This window comes from Megalobrama amblycephala, linkage group LG12, assembly GCF_018812025.1.
Source record: "Megalobrama amblycephala isolate DHTTF-2021 linkage group LG12, ASM1881202v1, whole genome shotgun sequence".
NCBI classification, from domain to species: domain Eukaryota; kingdom Metazoa; phylum Chordata; class Actinopteri; order Cypriniformes; family Xenocyprididae; genus Megalobrama; species Megalobrama amblycephala.
In genome coordinates, this window is record NC_063055.1 from 34,247,360 (window position 1) to 34,270,525 (window position 23,166).

The 23,166-nt window shown below is 37.4% G+C and overlaps 1 protein-coding gene across 1 annotated transcript; it reads right to left on the reverse strand.

Moving 5' to 3' along the window:
• Window positions 1-737: 737 nt before the first annotated feature.
• Window positions 738-22,284, reverse strand: mfsd2al2 (major facilitator superfamily domain containing 2a-like 2). Its single transcript, XM_048210816.1, has 14 exons — window positions 21,935-22,284; window positions 21,663-21,782; window positions 19,557-19,681; window positions 12,898-13,030; window positions 12,576-12,654; window positions 11,098-11,243; window positions 10,534-10,624; window positions 7,865-7,980; window positions 7,532-7,615; window positions 7,328-7,411; window positions 7,023-7,135; window positions 3,127-3,270; window positions 2,679-2,855; window positions 738-1,261 (listed from the first exon to the last, which is right to left on the reverse strand). Exons 1-14 carry the CDS (start codon window positions 22,034-22,036, stop codon window positions 880-882), a joined length of 1,896 nt encoding a protein of 631 aa, XP_048066773.1. The 5' UTR covers window positions 22,037-22,284; the 3' UTR covers window positions 738-879.
• Between the last annotated feature and the right edge of the window lie 882 nt (window positions 22,285-23,166).

Below are 23,166 nucleotides of genomic sequence, written 5' to 3' on the forward strand. Positions count from 1 at the left end.
GATGAATCGCAGTTTAAGTTACTTCCGTATTGGCTTCACGAGAGAAAGGGGGAGGTTGCCGCTTGGTCAAAACCTATGGTCAAAACTGCTATTCAGAACTCTATGGGTGACGTCACGGACACTACGTCCATATTTTTTTACAGTCTATGATTTAAATGTTTATCCAACTCCTCCCACAGTTCACCAAGCCACGCCCAGCACATCAGGCCACGCCCGCCCAAAATAACTTTAATCGCTTTTTTCGCTTCATTATCGCCACCTAATGAGAAGAAATACGGATCGTATAGATCACAGAACCCATCTGGTTCCCTCCAGCTTTTTAAACTATAAAATGAGTTTTCGTGTTCCAAACAAACTGTCTGCATTATATTGGTGAGGCATTTTCAGTGACTCCTTTTTTTCAGGTTACATACTGTACGTTGACTGTCCATATGAGTGAGTCATTGAACCAACTGACTCAACCGATTCGTTCAGAACACTGATTCATTCAGGAACTCAACTAACCACTATACTCTGTGTTTCTCGCAGAGCAACTTGGTTCTGCTTTGCCTTTGTTTGCAACACACAAAGTAAGTGGCGACATTTTGTGTACAATGTAAGTTACTTAACTTATTTGCTATTTGTAGTAGTAAATATCAGTATTGCACTCATGCAGCGAATCACAGCTGTGCTGATATTCAGAACAACATCTGTTTTTGAATTGCAAAATTTTAATACAGAACAAATTCATCAACAAATTATAAATAAAAGAGGAGGGAAACGAACAGAAGTAAATGTTTATTTAGGGAGTTTAGATTCATACAGGAATGTTTGCTAAGCCTATGTTTACTCATCTACACCAAATAACTTATATTGACTATATTGGCTTCTATACTCTGTCTACACCCATGTAACTTTTGACCTGTCATCTGGAATGTCTTGAAACTTCAGTGCAAGTTGATGTGTGGCTTGAGTTTCACTCAACTTTGATTCAAGACGTTTCACACTTGAATTATGTTGTTGTGATGATGTTGGGTAAGCTCTAGATTTATGAAACTGGCTTGCTGACTTGAAACTCTCATGTAAATCAGCACTTGTGTTGCAGTGTTTTTGAGGAGATGATTCTGTCGAATTTTTTGCTTGAGAGACAGATTCGTTTGCATTAAGATGAGATGTTATTCTAGGCTTTGATTTGAAGATGAAACTCTGACTGGGCTCATATATTTGTTGACTTATGGGAAACCTTTCCTCTTCTAAATTGGGAAGTGTGGCACTGTTAGACCTAGAAAAGCAAAAGAAAACAATTATCATCACAGAGAAAACATTCAAAGTTACCAGTTCTTTAGTAATTTTCTTAAAACGTTAGCACAAAAACGTTCATATTACATCATTCATGGAGCAATTTTTTCTGAAATGTTTTAGCTGAAAACTTGTCTAACATTTTGCCCATATTATGCTTTTTTTAAATATTACTTTTCATGCACACAGTGTTTAATATAGCTGTTTGCGAATGTAAAAGTTCTGCAAAGTTTTAAAGATCAAAGTTCACAACAAATAAAGTTATTGTCTCCAAAAAGAAAGAGAAATTAGAAAAAATTAAAGTGTTTTTTGACCTTGGATGCATGTAAGCCTACCGTAGACCTCCAAAACAAAATAAGCAGGGGCACTTTAAACATTAATACTTGTTTCAGAATGTTTATAGAACATTCAAAAGTAACATTCTCATTATATTTGAAGAATGATAAAGTGGAATGTTTCCTTAATATCCGCATAACCAAGAAAAACATTGACATTTTGAAAAACTAGACATTTTAAACATTCAGAGAACATTCAGTAATAATGTTTTCATAACTTAAAGGGATAGTTCACCACAAAATGAAAATTATCCAATTTACTCACCCTCAAGCCATTCTAGGTGTATATGACAATCTTCTTTTAGATGAATACAATCGGAGATATATTAAAAAATATCCTAGGTTTACCAAGCTTTATGGTACTGAATAGTAATTTTAAAGCCTAAAAAATGCATCCATCCATCATAAAAATAATCCATACGGCTCCAGGGGGTTAATAAAGCCTTCTGAACCAAAGCGATTGGTTTTTGTAAGAAAAATATCCATATTAAACTTTATAAATTAAAATAACTAGCTTTCGGCAGATGGCCATACACATCAATTTGTGGCGGAAGAGTAACTTCTGATCCAATGCGTGACGCAGTGACGAACGCGGAAGCGCAGAGGATAGAGCAAAACAAAATCAGTCATGAATTAGAAGTCTAAAATGTGAATTTTTAAAGAGAAATGTCAGATGATTTCAATAGAAGAGGAGCTTGACTTTGTTGCACAGCCCTATTTGTCTGAACCGCGAGAGGCATCCAAGCTTACACTACTCCAACATCGCGTCAGGGGTTACTCTTTTGGCGCAAGTCGACTTGCGCAGTATGCATTCGGTTGTCTGGAGGAAGCTAGTTATTTTAAGTTTTACATTTTTTACAAAAGTACCATTACAAAGCTTGGAAAAGCCAGGATATTTTTAAATATATCTCTGATTGTGTTCATCTGAAAGAAGATAATAAACCTAGGATGGCTTGAGGGTGAATAAATCATGGGATAATTTTCATTTTTGGGTGAACCAACCCTTTAATGGGAAAGTTAGCTAAATATTCTGGGTAGATATTGGTTGCCACTAGTACATCTTACCTTGTGTGTCCGAGATTTTGTTGAATCTGCTTCTGACATGCTTCATTGATTGGGTACAGATAGAAAAACACCAAACCCACCAGCAAAGAGGTGATTGGTATGGGGGCCAAAAGCAGTTTCAGTGCCAAGATGACTCCATCTGCATGACTACATGCACCTGCTTTATATCCTGTGAAGCTTCAAAAGAAAAACACATTGCTCAGTGTAAACATTTCAATGTGAACATTTCGGACTTACATAAAAAGGGCTGAACTGCTGCAAACATAAGCATGATTTTGTTTTTGCTCAAACATTCTTGCCTGACAGTATTTAAAAACTTGCAGGACACAGAGCGTGAACAATTGTACTTGAATGTAGGGCCAGAGTCCACAATATTTTTAAAAACTGACAGTCCTGCCACATTAAATCAGGCATTACATTAGCTCGGAGAGAGCGAGTGCTGACTCACTGCAGTGTCATAGTGGAGATGCCAGCAGACAGACCTCCTCCAAGCTTGTTGCAAAACCTCGAACAGGAATAAAACAGGGGCTCCAGGCCCTTGCAGGAGGGGTTCTGAACAGCAAACTCATCCACTACATCTGGCAGCATTGACCTGAGCAAAACAAAGCATTTTAGGCATTTAAACTAGATTTTTAGTGAGTGGTGCTTTCATGTGCAAAACACACAACCGCCAATAGGCTATGTGGTTGTTTGGGGTGTCCTGAGTGGTTTTTAGTACATTGCTGTGTGGTTTCTATCGGGTGTTGTTTACTGGCCCAAATTAGTTTCACATGACGGTTGCTTGCACCACATGATGTTTTTTTTTGGTTTGTTTTGGGCAGATAATTGCTTTTTTTTTTTTCAATTTTAACAAACAGTGAAGACTCTAAAATGTCATGTTACGTAACCGTCAATTACATCCAAATACGTGTGCAGAATTATTAGGCAAGTTTTTACAGGAAAACCGGTTCGAATGTGCATTTTATTGCCTACAAGGAACATACACAGTTATACAAATCCACTCTAAATACTACTACTCTACCCTCATTACCATGCATCCTCTCGTCCTAAAACACTGTTTTCTGTGGTCAATAAACTCACCAACCCTCCTGCACCTGTAATGACTATCTCAGCGGACTTCTGCGAGTCATTCTTACACTTCTTCCAAAATAAAATAAATCACATATATGATCTCTTTCCACCTATTAAAGGGTTAGTTCACCCAAAAATGAAAATTCTGTAATTTATTACTCACTCTCATGCCGTTCATTAATGTACTAAAAACATATTTAAATCAGTTCATGTGAGTACAGTGGTTCAATATTAATATTATAAAGCGAATATTTTTGGTGCGCCAAAAAAACTAAATAACGACTTATATAGTGATGGCCAATTTCAAAACACTGCTTCAGGAAGATTCGGAGCATTATGAATCAGCGTGTCGACTCAGCTGTTCGGAGCGCCAAAGTCACGTGATTTCAGCAGTTTGGAGGTTTGACACGCGATCCGAATCGTGATTCAATATGCTGATTCATAATGCTCTGAAGCTTCCTGAGGCCATCACTATATAAGTCGTTATTTAGTTTTTTGGCGCACCAAAAATATTCTCGTTGCTTTATAATATTAATATTGAACCACTGTACTCACATGAACTGATTTAAATATGTTTTTAGTACCTTTATGGAGGAAATGTCATTGCTCCCTATGCAGGCCTCAAGGAGCCATCGGATTTAATCAAAAATATCTTAATTTGTGTTCCGAAGATTAACGAAGGTCTTACGGGTGTGGAACGGCATGAGGGTGAGTAATTAATGACATTATTTTCATTTTTGGGTGAACTAATCCTTTAACTCCTCTCACCTCTCGCATGACTTCCCGTCTGATTTTGCAACTGGTACTTTTACTGATTTTAACCCTCCAACCTCTGCTTATATCTCTGAGCTAATCAAGAAATCAAATGCATCTTTCTTTTGTCTTGATCCTGCTCCTACTGCTCTACTTAAAAACTTTGCACCTGTCATCTTCACTGCCTATTTCACTTCTCATTTCCCAACTACTCAGTACTGGTGCTGTTCCTCTGGAATTAAAAACTGCAGCGGTCACACCCGTCTTAAAGAAACCTGGTCTTGATCCTTCTGACATGGTCAATTACAGACCAATCTCGAATCTTCCGTTTCTTTTGAAGCTGCTTGAAAAAGTTGTTGCTGCTCAATTTCAATGGTATTTGTCATCTCACAACCTCTATGAATGTTTCCAATCTGGCTTTCGCACTCACCATAGCACTGAGACAGCACTTCTCAAGGTTGTCAATGATCTCCTTATGGCCACTGACTCAGGCTCCATTAGCATTTTAATTCTGTTAGATCTTTCCTCTGCTTTTGACATAATCTCTCATAGTATTCTCATCTCACAACTCTTTGCTCTTGGTATTTCTGGTACTGCTCTATCCTGGTTCATTTCCTACCTGTCCGAACATCAGCATTACATCTCTATTTGCCAAGCTAAGTCCACTACTGCCCCTGTTTCTCACGGTGTTCCTCAGGGCTCTGTTCTTGGGCCTTTACTGTTCATCATCTACATGCTCCCATTAGGTAACATTCTCCGTCATCATGGCTTCAACTTCCGCTGCTATGCAGACGATACCCAACTCTATATTAGTTCTCAACACAATTCTCCTTTTCTCACCAACTCCATATCTGCTTGTGTTAATGATATAAATGCTTGGATGACCAGTAACTTTCTCAAACTCAACACAGATAAAACAGATCTACTTCTTGTTGGTTCACCAAAAACTGTAGCTCGTTTCTGTCTTGACAATGTTAACATTGCTGGAGTCTTGGTTTGACCTTCCAGCTCTGTTAAAAACCTGGGTATAATCTTTGACTCATCCCTCTCCTTCCTTCCTCACATTTCTTCACTCACTAAGTCTGCCTTCTTTCACCTCCATAATATTGCACGTTTATGTCCCTTCTTAAATACCAATGATGCTGAGACACTGGTTCACGCCTTCATTACTTCCCGACTTGACTATTGTAATTCTCTTTTCTATGGTTTACCAAACACAACAATTAATAAGCTCCAATATATTCAGAACTCTGCAGCTAGGATTCTCACTTATTCAAAGAAATCTTCTCACATTACTTCCATTCTACACAGACTTCATTGGCTACATGCTCGTTTTCATATTCAATACAAAATACTCCTCATCACATTCAAAGCACTTCATGGTCTTGCCCCCCCATATATTTCTGATCTCATTCATTCCTACTCTTCTGTTCGCATTAAGATCTTCTGATACTGGTCTGTTGTTGATTCCACGGCATAAGTTGGCATCGTTTGTGGTTGGGCATTTTGCATCTCTGCCCCCACACTCTGGAACTCCATTCCCAAACACATTCGTGATCTCTCATCATTACATGATTTGAAAACCCACCTTAAAACATTTCTGTTTGTTTCTTGTTTCTTTGACCTCTGACTGTATGATCTGATTTATGTTATCTATTTTATGTTTCCGTATTGTTTTTCTATCTGCTGTCATTTTTGTGTTGCAACATTGTAAAGCAACCTTGAGTTTGCAGAAAGGCGCTATATAAAATAAACATATTATTTATTATTATTATTCTTATTCTTGTTGCGTCATTAAATTAAGGTTGAACCACTGCAGTCACATGGACTATTTTAACGATGTCTTTACTACCTTTTTGGACCTTAAAAGTGGTTAAATTGCTGTCTACAGAGGAGTCAGACAGCTCTCGGATTTCATCAAAAATATCTTAATTTGTGTTCCGAAGATAAACAAAGAACAAAGGTATTAAAGGGTTAGTTCACCCAAAAATGAAAATTCTGTCATTTATTACTCACCCTCATGGCGTTCCACACCCATAAGAACTTTGTTAATCTTCAGAACACAAATTAAGACATTTTTGTTGAAATCCAATGGCTCAGTGAGGGTTCCATAGCCAGCAATGACATTTCCTCTCTCAAGATCCATTAATGTACTAAAAACATATTGTAAATGGATCTTGAGAATTTTTATTTTTGGGTGAACTAACCCTTTAACTCTGAGTATGAGCGATAGTAAGTAACAGATGTTTGCCTTAGCAGACTCCACCGATTATATGACCTCTCCATTGGGTTCAATGAATGACTGAAAGTAATTTAACTGACATTTGACAACATAAAACAAGTGCACATTTTCCCTTTAAAATATTGATATTAGCAAAAGTGATGGCAATGTCCAGCATACAATTAAAGTAAGATTTGCTGGTAGATCGGCAAGTGCTAAACTCTTGGTGAAGAACGCTGGCCTGATTAGCAAAGATGAACAGCATGAAGTGGACAGATCTAGGTCTTATTGTTACTCACCATGGTAACAAGAACAGTGCAGCTAAACTTGCTCCAACCAAAACACACATGACCATGTACACCGCAAAGTTCTCTGACATGGCAACTAAGACCACCAGAGCTGGTATGAGGAGCTATAGAGAAACACAGACAAAGACATATAGTTTGCTATAAAAAATCTGAAGTTGTTTTACAGTGGAAACAAAATTGATAGCTAAGGTATGCACATTGTGTTCCAGCTACTAGTCCAGAACTGCAACCACTTGGGTACAAAGCCAGAATCATTGTGTATGGTCTCCTCACCATCAGCATCAGAGGAAACTTACAGGTAGACCTATAAAAAGTGTCGTTTTCTTGCCCAGCTTCACCAGTGTCATCTGCCACATTGGCACTGATATGGTTGCAGCCACCTGTGCGCACAATAGGACATCCAAGAAGTTAAAAATCTCATGAACCATGTAAGGTCATGCTAAAATTATCCTTCCATTGGTACAATTCTTTTAATTCTGCATTTGTATGTTCAGACTTACCAGTGTAGCTAACATGAGATACTGGAATTGAGCTCCTAAACCAGCAACATGAGTGCAAAACAGTGTGAAGTTCCCCAAAGACATCTGAAAAATTTCAGCAAGCATTAATGGCGTACTCTCATATGAGAATGGAAGTTATTTGATGTATTAGTTCCTAGCTTAAAATTAAACATTAAGATTTATTTTTAAGATTTTAAGATACAGAAGGTTTTTATTATTTATCACATACAATTTCAATCAAATTGTGTTGACATGATTGAATGTCAACATGCTTTCTTTTTTTTTTGTAGTTCTGATTTTCCATGTACTTTATATGTTAACTAAAGGTCCTACCTGAAAAGCTAAAGTGGAGAAGAGAAAGCCGAGGACCAGACGCTGGTATGACACATGGCCAATGAGCTTCTTCAAAGCATTCAGGTATGTAGTGTGCATGTGATCACTCTGAGGCCCTACAGCAGCCAGAGCGAGATGCAACAATACATCTTTACAAAAGCTATGAAATTTGACACTGAACTGGTACAGAGTTAAGAGCAAGTTTGGTGGGATTTTAATCGTAAACACTACAGTTCAAACACATATTGTTTCGTTCACAAACTGTCTGCCATAAAATTACCATTATTAAATGTTACTCAACAAATCCTTATGCTCAATAATATGATCATGGAATCTGGCAAAACAAAACAAAAAAATCTTTGACATTAAAGGCATAGTTCACTCAAAAATGAAAATTATCCCATGATTTACTCACCCTCAAGCTATCCTAGGTGTATATGACTATCTTCTTTCAGACAAACACAATCAGAGTTATATTAAAAAAATATCCTGGATCTTCCAAGCTTTATAATGGTAGTGATTGGGGACCAATATTTTGAAGCCCAAAAAAGTGCATCCATCCATCAAGTAATCCACACGGCTCCAGGGGGGTAATAAAGGCCTTCTAAAGCAAAGCGATGTATTTTTGTAAGAAAATATCCACATTTATAACTTTCCAAACTATAATAACTGGTCAAGTTCCGGATGAAGAGTGACCTCTGACCCAATGAATGACGTAGGATGTAAGAGTAGCATAAGCTTATACGCTTCTCGCGGATTACACAAATATATTAAAATCCTCTGACATTTCTCTTTAAAAATTCTCATTTTAGACTTTAATTCATGACCGGTGTTTTGTTTTGCTCTATCCTCTGCGCTTCTCATACATGAAAATCCCTCACCTTTCGGCGAGATTCGCCGTTTTGAAACCAAAATAGGTGGCCTACGGGGGGGTATTCATATTCAGTGAACTGCGAACTGCGATTCAGTGAATTGCGAACAGGTGCGCGTGCCAGAAGGGAGCGCGAGTGCATGGAAATATTAACGCGAAGGGCCTTGCATCACCATTGCAGACCACCATCAGAAGCTGAAAGCAAGCCTGGCCTCGGCGATTTACCTGACTGAATTTGGTGAATGATGGTTTCAATAATTTTAATATTTTCTGGTATATCTAAGTTAAGTTACCCAGGAGCTCTGTTGACATAGACTTAGCTAACGTTAGCTACAGCTTGATGAATTGAGTCATTGAACACAGCAGGAGAGAACGCAACGTTAGCCAGCTAGCTAAAGCTCTGGTGGAAAATTATTAGCTAACGCTACTGTTTTTGTGGTGAGGGAACTGACAAGGCAGAAGGTAAAGTGGTCCGCCATTCTATCAATAAGCAGACGCAATTTGCGTAGCGGATACGCATTTTGGCTTCAAAGTACGCTGGTACAATTTGTCACTCTAAACTACGCAAAAACCTGGTGACGCCTCTGTGCATGCGCAGTCCTCAAATCAAGCAACAGCAAAAGAAGAAGAGTTCGACCAATCATAGTGCTAGGTTCTTCCCCCAAATAGCAAGTGGGGATGATTGACAGATGCGTAAAGCCTATCATTAAAAAGAGACTGAAAATCGACACCAATAAAGATTCCCACTCGATCCCCCTTCATAATACTTAGTAAGGAGGCCATAATAATTTTTGACTCATGGCTGAAGTTAAGTTTCTCCAGCTCTCCCCAGGTTGGCAAAAAAAGCATCTCAAAATGCATCAGATTGATGCTTTAAAATATGGAATATTTATCCCCCGGACCCCCCTAGAGGGGTAATATCCTTCTCACCTTTTTCACCCCTGACCCGTTTTCATGCCTGGCTTCTGCGATTGTCAATACGTCATGTGTTGGGTCAGAGGTCACTCTTCGACCTGAACAAGACTCGCGTACAGCCGTCGCTGGAAGCCAGTGATTAGAATTTATAAAGTTTTAAATATGGATATTTTTCTTACAAAAATGCAGCGTTTTGCTTCAGAAGGCCTTTATTAACCTCCTGGAGATGTATGGATTACTTTTATGATTGAAGGATGCACTTTTTTTGGGCTTCAAAATCGAAGGTACCATTCACTACCATTATAAAGCTTGGAAGAGCCAGGATATTTTCAAATATAACTCTGATTGTGTTCGTCTGAAAGAATATAGTCATATACACCTAGGATTGCTCAAGGATGAGTAAATCATGGGATAATTTTCATTTTTGGGTGAACTATCCCTTTAAGTGGCAGTCACACTACACTTTTCGTTCCATTTACTTACATTAATATACATACGAATGCGGGAGACTGGAAACGCAAACTCAAGTGAATAAGTTTCACATTCCGCTGCATTCCAAAGTTCAAGGTTGGTGAACTCTGACCTGTGAATTTGTATCACATGAAGACCAATAGAAGATTGATATTCCACAGTGCGACCTTTTAGCTGAATTAAAAGAATTCAAATATTAAATCTGCAGTGTTGCAGTAAAGTGGAGTAGATTGCATATTTTTACATTCTTGATGTAATATATGTTGAATAATGTTTTTAAAAATTACATTGCAAAATGTGGTGTCATTTTGTTACCATTGCAGTGTCCATAGAAATTTCACGTGCTCAAAGTCTAGTGTGACCACACCTTTCCTCTTTGAAAAAATAATTTGTACACAAATGTATGGCACACCTTTTTGTTCTTTGACCCCAAGGAACAGCACCATACAACAAACAAAGAAGAGTGCACTCATGACTAGTGCTGATATCATGAAGGCACTTCTCTGTTGGGAAACACACAGACATATATGCGAGACAGACTCATGCAAGTTACAGGGGCATTAATAAGACCTCCCCACTGAAAGCATGAGGGATCTACACTAAACTGTACAACTGTTTTCAAACAATGTTTTAGCTAGATTACAACAGTTGAAAGCTGGATTACATGTTAATCAGAATGTGTATTTTCACATGGTCCTATAGACTAACTGTCCCCCGAAGCTGCAAATTATCCATAGAAATTCCGTTAAAAAGTAATTGTGTAATTGCCACACATTATCAGACCCAAAAAGTACACCTCAAAGTTAAATGCTTTTTATGGCTTTGTTCAAATCCCTAAGTATGAGCAGTAATACAAGCTAAGCTTTCCTTAGCAAACACCACTAATTATAAATGGCAAAACACCTGAGTAAAGTCTGAACATTTGCCCTACACAGTATTTTATAGTGTGGTATTGGTGTGTAGGAGTTATTGTTACGGTTTCATGAAGCGCTGTGCTGTGTGGGAGATCCGGTACTTGGTCCACGTTCAGACAGGCTTGATCTCTGTCTTTGTTATACACCCACAGCACCTGACCCTGAATCACAGCTGCCATCAGCATAGCTAACGCCTCCACACTCATCCCTGATAGAGAGACAGAAAGAGGGTGAGACAGATGTTCACGCAACCATACAGCCACCGATAATACCAACTATTGCTCAGTGAAATGCTATCACACACATCCTGCTTCCAATTAGGGCCGTCTTGGCAGTGTAATAATAGGTTATAATGGCCCTGTTCCAAAACTTAGTGAGCTGCCTACTGCCTAAATGGGCAGCTGCCTTATAAGGCAGCATTCTAACCAAAATGGAACATTGTAAGTGGCTGATTATGATCTATGTAGGTCGCAACTTTGTGCCACACATAGTGTTACTGTTATTGCATTTGAAAGAAGTGTCTTATGCTCACCAAGACTGCATTTATTTGATTTAAAATACAATAAAAACAGTAATATTGTGAAATATTTTTTACAATTTAAAACAACTGTTTTCCATTTGAATATATTAAAACAATGTAATTTATTCCTGTGATCAAAGCTGAATTTTCAGCATCATTATTCCAGTCTTCAGTGTCACATGATCCTTCAGAAATCATTCTAATATGATGATTTGCTGCTCAAGAAACATTTTTGATTATTATCAATGATGAAAACAGTTGTGCTCCTTAATATTTTTGTGGAAACCCTGATTTTTTTTTTTTTTTGTTCAATGGAAAGTTAAAAAAAAATATATCATTTATTTGAAATGTAAATCTTTTAAAACATTATAAATGTCTTTACTGTCACTTTTGATCAGTTTAATGCATTACTATTTATGCATTTTAATGCATAAAATAAACTTTTTCATTTTGTTGTATTTATATAAAATTATATAGTATTTATTGATATTTTGAAGGATCTTTTATTTTTTACATTTTCAGTTTTCATTTTAATTTGTTGTTTTATTAACAAATTATTTATTTTAGTTTAGTTTCACTTTATTTCATTTAGTTGGCGACATCTAATTTGAGTTTAAGTCTTTCATATAAAATGTATATTTTATTTTATTTCAGCTTTATTTCAATTAAACAAAAACAAAATTGCAACAAAGTTTAACGTTAGCATGTTGCTAAGCTAGTAGCGCAATATTCTAAGACACGTAATAATGCATAGCACAACAGACATTTGATCAAATAGTAAAAAAGGAAAACACACCCTCATGTTGTTTCAACCTGTATGAGTTTCTTTGACTTCCGTGGAACACAAAATATGAATTTGTGAAGAATGCCCTCTTTTCCATTACATTTCTTAAGAATTTCTCCTTTTGTGTTCCATGGAAAAACAAGTTTGAAGTTTGAAACAACAAGAGTGAGTAATTGATAACAGAATTAGATTTTTTGAAAGCTGACATACAGTGTGAGTGTTTGAAATGTTCTCACTGTAAGCTGTGGCAGAGTCTCTGTCTTGTTGATCTCCTCCCAGAAACATGTTGAGGGATGTATATAGAACACTGTAGCACTGCAGGAAGCATAATGTTCACTTTGAAGACGTCAGGAAGTAGCACAGCACATGAAAGACATGCGGGGGTAGCTGAGTGATGTAACAGCCACTTGACCTCAATCATGAACACAAGAGTGTTGCTAATGGAAGTCGGCTAATTTGCCTATTACATAAAAAGCTTTTTCTGAGCCAGTAATCATCACATGGGGGAAAGGACAGGGCATATGTTAGTGATTGATAGAATAAGGAATGAAGTCATACACTCATGAAGGTCTCAAAAAGACAGCTGATGGTTAGGTACCAGGGCACTCTGAACGCTGAGCTCACTGCATTGTGAGGTATGAACCACAGGAAGATGTAAGCGAGAATGGCCAACGGCATTGACAGCACTGCCCTGAGACAGGAAGAAGCAGATGAGTAATATCAAGCAGGGTAAAGCTGCCTCATAAACCACTTTTCTCATTTCTTGCATGTGCTGGAAACTTTTGCCCTTTACAACCATTCCATTCTCAACACTTTATTAGAAGAGTCTATGAACAACATCTATACTGTATATTGTCCATTATCATAGACAATAATTATGACTCATACTTCAGTGTAAAAACAAACAGAAAATGCACGTACAGTAGTGCACTTACACTGGAAGCCTATCAGGAAAGCAGGCGAGAGGGTTTAAAAGCATAAATGTCAAGCTATTTTTTATTTTTGTATTTACATGAATGATTCAGTAATTTACAAACCCGATTCCAAAAAAGTTGGGACACTGTACAAATTGTGAAAAAAAAGGGAAAAAAAAGAATGCAATAATTGTGAAAAAAAGGAATGCAATAATTTACAAATCTCATAAACTTATATTTTATTCACAATAGAATATAGATAACATATCAAATGTTGAAAATGAGACATTTTGAAATGTCATGCCAAATATTGGCTCATTTTGAATTTCATGAGAGCTACACATTCCAAACAAGTTGGGACAGGTAGCAATAAGAGGCCGGAAAAGTTAAATGTACATATAAGGAACAGCTGGAGGACCAATTTGCAACTTATTAGGTCAATTGGCAACATGATTGGGTATAAAAAGAGCCTCTCAGAGTGGCAGTGTCTCTCAGAAGTCAAGATGGGCAGAGGATCACCAATTCCTCCAATGCTGTGGCGAAAAATAGTGAGAAAGGAGTTTCTCAGAGAAAAATTGCAAAGAGTTTGAAGTTATCATCATCTACAGTGCATAATATCATCCAAAGATTCAGAGAATCTGGAACAATCTCTGTGCATAAGGGTCAAGGCCGGAAAACCTTACTGGATGCCCGTGATCTTCGGGCCCTTAGACGGCACTGCATCACATACAGGAATGCTACTGTAATGGAAATCACAACATGGGCTCAGGAATACTTCCAGAAAACATTGTCGGTGAACACAATCCATCGTGCCATTCACCGTTGCCGGGTTAAAACTCTATAGGTCAAAAAAGAAGCCATATCTAAACATGATCCAGAAGCGCAGGCGTTTTTTCTGGGCCAAGGCTCAATCCCCAAAAGTTGCACTTCTGTTTATGCTAATAACTTTTGAACCATAAGGGCTAGAAACAAAATTCTTTTGTCCTCTGATTCCTTGTCTCAAGACGATTCGAATGCAAAATTTTTCTGCCATTTTGAATTTTCTGAAAAACCTACTTTTTCGAACTCCTCCTAACCAGATCATCTTTAGTCCATGCCGACAAGAATTTATGGAATTCAAGTCGATTCCTCAAACCTTTTTCGAAAAACACGCAAACGAATTGTACGTAGTTCTTGCGAAAATAGACGTAAGGTTGTATCTCTGCAACGCTTTATCGTATTCAGACCAAACTTGGTACATGTCATCACAAGCATGACCTGAGGCAACATGCAGCTTTTCGGCACAGTGCCTCCTACTGGTGCGGAAATATGAAAAATGGGTATTTTTGCTTATAACTTCTGATGGGTTTGACCAAAAATTATTAATTTTGGGGCATCATGCTGAATCAAATGATATCCAGTTTTTCCATATCAGCCATTTTGAATTTTGTGCTAAAATGCTGTATTTTATGAATGCATTAGCGTATCATTAAGAAACTTGGTATGGGTCTTTGACACCATGCCCTGACAATACTCAAAACGTTTTGGCGCAGCGCCTCCTTGTGGTCAAAAGTTATAACAAAATTTACAAAAATGCTAATAACCTGACTATATTAACCGATTGTAATGGATCTCAGTAGATTCCTTGGGTCATGCTGAGAACATAGATATCAAATTTGCCATAGTTGGCTGAACTTCCTGTCCGCCATATTGTTTTTCTTTAAAAACCTACTTTTTCGAACTTCTCCTAGACCGTTGCTCCGATTTCCACCAAAATTGAAACATAACATCTTTAGACCATGCCGACAAAAAGTTATGGATTTCAAGTCGATACGTCAAACCGTTTTCATATACCGGAGCAACGAATTTGAGGCGTGACGCAAAAACGACTCTTGAAGCTGTATCTCTGCAATGCTTTAACATATTGACACCAAACTTTGCGTCATTGTCACCTCACTCTGACCATACCACATTAATTTGGTCACAGCGCCACCTATTGGTCAAAAGTGATGAACCAGTAAATCCTTACTTTTGAAAGTATATATCATTTTTCAGCTCTTTTGCCTAAAATGATCTTAATAGGTCTTTAATTGCTCACTGTTGCAGTTGGTCTGATGCTCCCAGCCATGTTGGCTGGCTTCTTGTGCCGTTTTTGTGCTTGGCCCCGTAATTGCTTCTTGCAGATATATTTATTGTTTTTGTTGTTACATTTAATTTACACTTTAATTCACATTTAATTCACACTTTAATATGTGAATTATATTATCAGAAAAGTAAACATTCAGCGTTGTCAGTATTTTATTTGTGCTTAATGGATAAAACAATGGAGCTGCACACTCAGGTTTATGGCTTTTGTAAATTTTACCTGCCACAAGATGTTTTCGACACTTTTTAAAAAATTTTTTTTTTTTTTTTTTTTTTTTATTTCTCCATCCTTACTCAATAGTTTTAGGCCTCTTTTGCAAATGTTTCGAACAAATTTAGTTGTTTTAGAGAGCGTTTACTCATTTTGAGCCTGTTTTTAAACATTAACTATATGTAATGTCATTTTCATGTGTGAAAAAAGCGACAAAAACTAACCAATCAGATTTCTTTTCACCCATATCCCCACGCCCAACCACGCACGTACATACACACATTTGACTTTACAACACACAAACACACACCTTTATTTTTTTCTCATTCTCTCTTGCTTTTTAATATGTCTTGAGTGTATGCAGATTTTAATAATCAATTTAAAAATTTTGTAAAAAATAAAAACGGCATTATTTAGCGCCCTCTCATGGTACACACAGTGCGTACGGCTGCAGGCCGACTTGTGACTTATGATTTGATAAAACTGTCTCTGCATCCGAAATCGTGTACTGTCTGAGTAGGTACTACATTTGAATATGAACTTACTTCATAGTATGAATATGGGTAGTATGCGGGTAGTATCCACCAAATGCGGGTGGATTTCAGCTGTGGCGTGTAACACAGTCACTCCTACTAGCCACTTTGGTGGATTGAATTTTACATATAATGTATACATTTTTCATTTGTTAGTTTAATATTTCAGATGTCTTTTTGAAAAGCTAAGTTCACTGTAGTGTTGTCAAAAATATTGATTTTTCGATACTGAAAAATCTGAAATGCTTTCAATACTTATTTTCAGCAGAATAGATATACAATACCTGCTGCTCTTTCTCACTTTCATCTCTGGCAGAGTTGACACACAAACCCAACTCCCTTCACTCACTCGTTTCATTTGCTTTGGATGAATATTATTGGTGTTACAGGGCTTGAATTTCAGCATGGGATCGTGCGTATTGCACATCATTGTAATCATTCACACAGATTTTTTGCTTATACCCAAAGTGTGTTCACATAAATCTGACTCTCTTCTTTTTATTGTGCTTAAACAGTCAAATTACACACAAAATAATGTCAAAATGCGTATTCACGTAAACACAGTCAGTTATGTTTTAAGTGAAATGTAAATAGTTGAGAAAGAAAGTGGGTAACACAATCACTAACTATGACTTTTGCCTCAAACTCTTTAATTTACTGCTTATTAATAGTTAGTAAGGTAGTTGTTAAGTTTAGGTATAGGGTAGGATTTAGGGATGTAGAATATGGACATGCAAAATAAGGCATTAATATGTGCTTTATAAGTACTAATTAACAGCCAATATGCAAGCTAATAAGCAACTAGTTAAAAGTGAGAATTGTTCCACATCCTAAAGTGTTACCAGAAAGCGCATGTGTAACAGTATAATGGGTCCATGTGTCAAGTCTTAAAATGACAGCAGCCTAATATACCTGGTGCCAAATTATGAGATAATATTAAAAATATCTATATGGCAGTTTTCCCCCATGCTATCAATGTCAAAATTGTGGCCAGTGAAAATGCTGAGTGGCTAGTAACTTTGGAAAACCTCTAGCCACAGTGGCTGGTGAGAAAGAAAACTGTACTCCGTTCAAGATTTACAACAGTTTAAGTTGGAAATTTGATTTTCAGGTCTATGCTCAAAAAGTGGTTAACTGGTAATAAATGTAACATTACTATTCCATAAATATAATTTAGTTTAGGGAAAAAAGGTGCCTCTTTACAACCATTCCATTCTCAACACTTTATTAGAAGAGTCTATGAACAACATCTGTACTGTATATTGTCCATTATCATAGACAATAATTATGACTCATACTTCAGTGTAAAAATAAACAGGAAATGCACGTACAGTAGTGCACTTACACTGGAAACCAATCAGAAAAGCAGGCGAGAGGGTTTAAAAGCATAAATGTCAAGCTATTTTTGTTAATGCATTTACATTAATGATTCAGTAATTTATTTTAGTAAAGTTCTAAATAGACTCTTTTCACATATGGAACACAGAAGTAAACTACAGCAGGGTAAACCTCTGTAAGGTGACATGGGGTGTTTTTCCACTAGCACTTTTGGTATGCACCCGGGTTCTATTGACGTCAAAGTTTGGTTCGTTTAGATCAGGGGTGTCAAACTCATTTTAGGTTGAGGGCCGGATTGGAAAAAAATAACCATGTGCGGGCCGAATTAATTAATTAGTGCACTGATAGTTGCATTAATATTAATCATATAAACAACAAATTAATTTGCAAGAAAACTACACTACACAAGTACACTGCTCTTTAAAACTGCATTTGTTTTTACAGCGAAAAAACTATTAGATTTTTAAAATAATGCATTATTTAATTTTTTTTTATTATTACTGATGCACCAATTTTGATTTTTCATGGCCAATTCCAATTTTTTTAGAAGTAAATCTGCCAATTCTGATAATAGTTTCAGATTTTTTTAAAGCAAATTTATTTGTTCAAAGAATATGTGTAGCTCTTTGATATTAGGGGCAAGCACTGCACTTTTATCACAATCCCAACAAAGATGTTATGCACATGAGCATGAGCAGTTGTTTTAATTTAAATTATTGTATAATTTCAAGATTAACAGCAAAAACAGCATGGTTTGACTTTAGCTTTGTGAAATCATGCTACATAAGACACTTGCAGAAAACAAAATCAGCAGATGGACTGAATGAAAATGCAAATTCACTCTCTGACAGTAGGTGGCGCTTATGGAACAGCAGTGATATAGCGCGTTTCCATGGTTACTACTATACACAAAACAGTGCTGCGTAGATAAATAGGCTATTACTTTATATGGAGATAAGAGGAAAATCCACCAAAACATTTCTGAAGACAGTTCCCTTCAGAGATATGAATGTATCAACCCAATTTAATATTTATATTATTCTTCCTATTTTTCATGAACAGTGAGCTTGTGCATGGTAGAGTATTTTCTCTGCTGGCACATTTGTTCTCTTCTTTGTGTCCGTATTCAGCGTGTGCCTGTGTTAACATCCTGTTTACAGACCTTGTAAATATTTCCACACAAATTAAAATTTTGGGAAATGATTACAAAGCACTTTGTTTGCAAGCTCGGAATAAAGATTGACCAAAATAAAAACTAAAAAATGTTTGGATTTATGACCAGTGGACTAGGGCATCTCTATTTTTTTTTTTTATTATAGTTTAATTCATCCCGCGGGCCGGATTGGACACCTTTGTGGGCCGTATTCAGCCCACTTGACACCCCTGGTTTAAATGATTTGAACGCTGTTTTCCGTACTCCGGTGCACACCTGCGAAGCAAACCCGAATCTGCATAAAATGGGTGGTCCATGTGAACTCCAGAACAGTTCGTTTGTAATATGAATGCAGTTGTATTAAATTGCAAAAGTGAACCGCTATTGATGACTTATGATTCGATAAAACTGTCTCCGCATCCGAAATAGTGTACTGTCCGTGTAGGTACATTTGAATTTTTAAATGGAACATTACTATTCCATAGATACAATTTAGTACCATAAGTATATATCATTTTTCAGCTCTTTTGCCTAAAATGATCTTAATAGGTCTTTAATTGCTCACTGTTGCAGTTGGTCTGATGCTCCCAGCCATGTTGGCTGGCTTCCTGTGCCGTTTTTGTGCTTGGCCCCGTAATTGCAGCTATATTTATTGTTTTTGTTGTTACATTTAATTTACACTTTAATTTAAAAAAGTGTATCGAACTAAAATATAGGCTACTACATTCATTTCACTGAAATAACAAAAATAATCTTTCATTTGACCGCCACATGAGCAGCACTAAAGGATTAAGTTCATTATCTGCAAGTACATTATTAAGTACTGTGAATTTATTTCATTGGAATTCACTACAAATAATATTCATTAATATAAAACTAGGTAATATTTAATTAAAATATGCAGTACCACTCATGTCACAAACTCCTCTTATCTTACCACCCACCATGGGAGAAGCTTGCCGATCGGGGTCCACCTACTCCTGCTCACTAAATAGCCGACGAGTGGGTCAGTCACGGCATCCCAGGCATGACTGATGAACAGAATCAAAGATACAGAAAATGCCTCCATCTGAACACCAAACAAGAGCAAAACAGAGAAAAATAAGGGTAAATACGGGAATGCATATTTTCCATGTCAGAGATAAGATTGCTGAGATTAGGCCTAAATGATTCTATTCAAGAAACTCAGTAAGTAACAAATACACTGCTCAAAAAAAAATAAAGGAACATCAGAGAATAGCATCAAGTCAGTTAAACTAGCAGTCAGTTCAGTAGCAGAGGGGGTTGTTAATCAGTTTCAGCTGCTTTTGTGTTAATAAAATTAACAACAGGTGCACTAGATGGGCAACAATGAGACAACCCCCAAAACAGGAATGGTTTTACAGGTGGAGGCCACTGACCTTTTTTTCTCTACTCATGTTTTCTGACTGTTTTTCACTAGTTTTGCATTTGGCTAGGGTCAGTGTCACTTCTGGTAGCATGAGGCGATACCTGAACCCTACAGAGGTTGCACAGGCAGTCCAACTCCTCCGGGATGGCACATCAATACGTGCCATTACCAGAAGGTTTCAAGAGTCTCAAGAGCATGGAGGAGATTCCAGGAGACAGGCAGTTACTCTAGAAGCGCTGGACAGAGCTGTAGAAGGTCCTTAATCCATCAGCAGGACCGGTATCTGCTCCTTTGTGCAAGGAGGAACAGGATGAGCACTGCCAGAGCCCTACAAAATGACCTCCAGCAGGCAACTGGTGTGAATGTCTCTGACCAAACAATCAGAAACAGACTTCATGAGGGTGGGCCCGATGTCCTCTAGCGGGCCCTGTGCTCACTGCCCGGCACCGTGGAGCTTGATTGGCATTTGGCATTAAACACCAGAATTGGCAGGTCCGCCACTGGCGCCTTGTGCTTTTCAGACGAAAGCAGGTTCACCCTTAGCATGTGACAGACGAGAAAGGGTCTGGAGAAGTCGTGGAGAATGTTATGCTGCTGATGGTCTGGGGAGGCATATCCATGGAGGGACACGCAGACAGGCTAGAAAGTAGCACCCTAATTGCCATTAGGTATTGGGATGAAATCCTTGGACACATTGTCAGACCCTACGCTGGTGCAGTGGGTCCTGGGTTCCTCCTGGTGCACAACAATGCCCGGCCTCATGTGGCGAGAGTATGCAGGCAGTTCCTGGTGGATGAAGGAATTGATACCATTGAATGGCCCCCACACTCGCCTGACCTAAATCCAATAGAACACCTCTGGGACATTATGTTTCGGTCCATCCGATGCCGCCAGGTTGCACCTCAGACTGTCCAGGAGCTCAGTGATGCCCTGGTTCAGATCTGGGAGGAAATACCCCAGGACACCATCCGTCGTCTCATTAGGAGACGTTGTCAGGCATGCATACAAGCACATGGGGGCCATACAAACTACTGAGTACCATTTTGAGTTGCTGCAATGAAATTTCAGCAAAATGAACTAGCCTGCTGCATCATTTTTCCACTTTAAATGTCTTTGTATTCAGTCCTCTGTAGGTTGATCATTTTCATTTCCATCAAACAATGTGGCATCCTTTCGTTCCTAACACATTACCCAGTCCATATCAGTATAGATATCCAGCATGATATTTTTCCTCATTGAGATCTGATGTTTTCAAAGTGTTCTTTTAATTTTTTTGAGCAGTGTATTTTATCAGTGCCCTATTAATTTTTGAAGATAGAAGCATGAAAAGGTTTGTTTTTGTAATCTTCCATCAAAATGTACTGACTTGCCTCTGAAATGACCTCTCTTTTTGGCTGATGTGGCTTTGGCTGCACTGGCTTTTTAAAATAATTTGAATGAATAACTTAATTTGCTTGATGAATGAATAAATTAGCTTTTTACTGTTTTAGCCATTGTGGCATTTGCCACTTACACAATCCAATCAATAGATGATATAGTGCTATTAGGTTAATAGAACATGCAGGTCATATTCTGCAATAAATATTAATTTGACAATATAAATCATTATTAATCTTTGGACTATAATTTAGCCAAAGGTGAGAAAATGCTGACATCTTACCTGCACTACATCCAACAGAAAGATCTGTAGAGAAAAACCCATAGCAATGTTGGTCATCTGATATGGTACACCTCCTACTGCATAACACAGCTTTCTGGAAAGGGGAAGCCTCACCCTATTCTGTAGACACAGAAAGAGCAATAAAGAGAGAAACATTGGCCTCTTTAAAAAAAAAAAAAAAAAAAAAAAAGCAGCATACAAACGTTTAAAGGAGGTATTCTCTGTATATAGCTATGAATGATTTACAAAATACTTTGTTAAAAAGAACTCACAGGAGTTTCTTGACCCTCTTCTGTTTTTCTGTTACCATGTTCATCAGTGATACAGGTGAAAGCACTCTGTTCTTTATCCGGCTGTGTTGTAGCAGTCGGCATACTGCGGTCAGCGTTGTGTTGATTGTACACTCTTTCAGCCTGATTAGTCTTTGGTGGTCTGTTGTTTTTAGTCTTTAATCAGTTATGATTATATACTCATTCTGCTGGTTTCACTAGTGCCTATTGATTCCTAAAAGGAGTGAAACCAGTGAAACTAGTCCATCTGAATCCTGAAGTGGGAGTGCAGCAACTTCACTGATCCTCCCACAGGAACAGCACACCCCAGGTGAAAAAAAAGTACATTTCTATAATGTACTTAAAGTGCTCTATTTTCGCGCACTAATTTTGTACTTAATATACTAAAAAAAATTTCTTTAGTACTTCTTAAGATAATCTTAAGAACATCTAAGTGTACTCAACTGTGCTATTTTGAGACACCATGAAATATGAACTAAAATGTGCTTTTAATATACTATCTCTGTGTTTAAAAAATGTATTTAGATACCACTTATAGTGCATTTGAACCCATAGTGTACTACAAGTGGTATCTAAATACATTTTTTAAACACAGAGATAGTATATTAAAAGCACATTTTCATGGTGTCTCAAAATAGCACAGTTGAGTACACTTAGATGTTCTTAAGATGATCTTAAGAAGTACTAAAGTAGAATTTTTAGTATATTAAGTACAAAATTAGTGCACGAAAATAGTGCACTTTAAGTACATTATAGAAATGTACTTTTTTTTCACCTGGGACTGTAACAAGAGATGCCGTCAGTCACACAAGGACTACTTTTACAAAGTAAACATGATTTGTTGAACATCAAAGTGTATAAAATAGATTTTTTCAGTCAACTTTTCAAGATCAATTTAATTTTTAGGTGCATCATGTCATCTACCTGCAGAGAGTAAAAGAAAAAGGTTAGTGTTAGATTTTATTGTTTAAATTTGATTAAAGCTGCAGTCCGTGATTTTTCCTCTTTGTCGCCATCTCTGTTTGAAACCTGCAATTGCAGTCATATGCAGAATAGATATCTATACGTGTGTTGTGCCTCGGCACAGCTCGTCAGCGCGGATGAATCTAATGCTTGCTGTTAGTCACCGCACCGTGTGGATACTGTACTTCAGAATCACAGATTCTACGTCTAGAAAGTATGACCAATATAAGAATTTTCACTGGAAAATATCA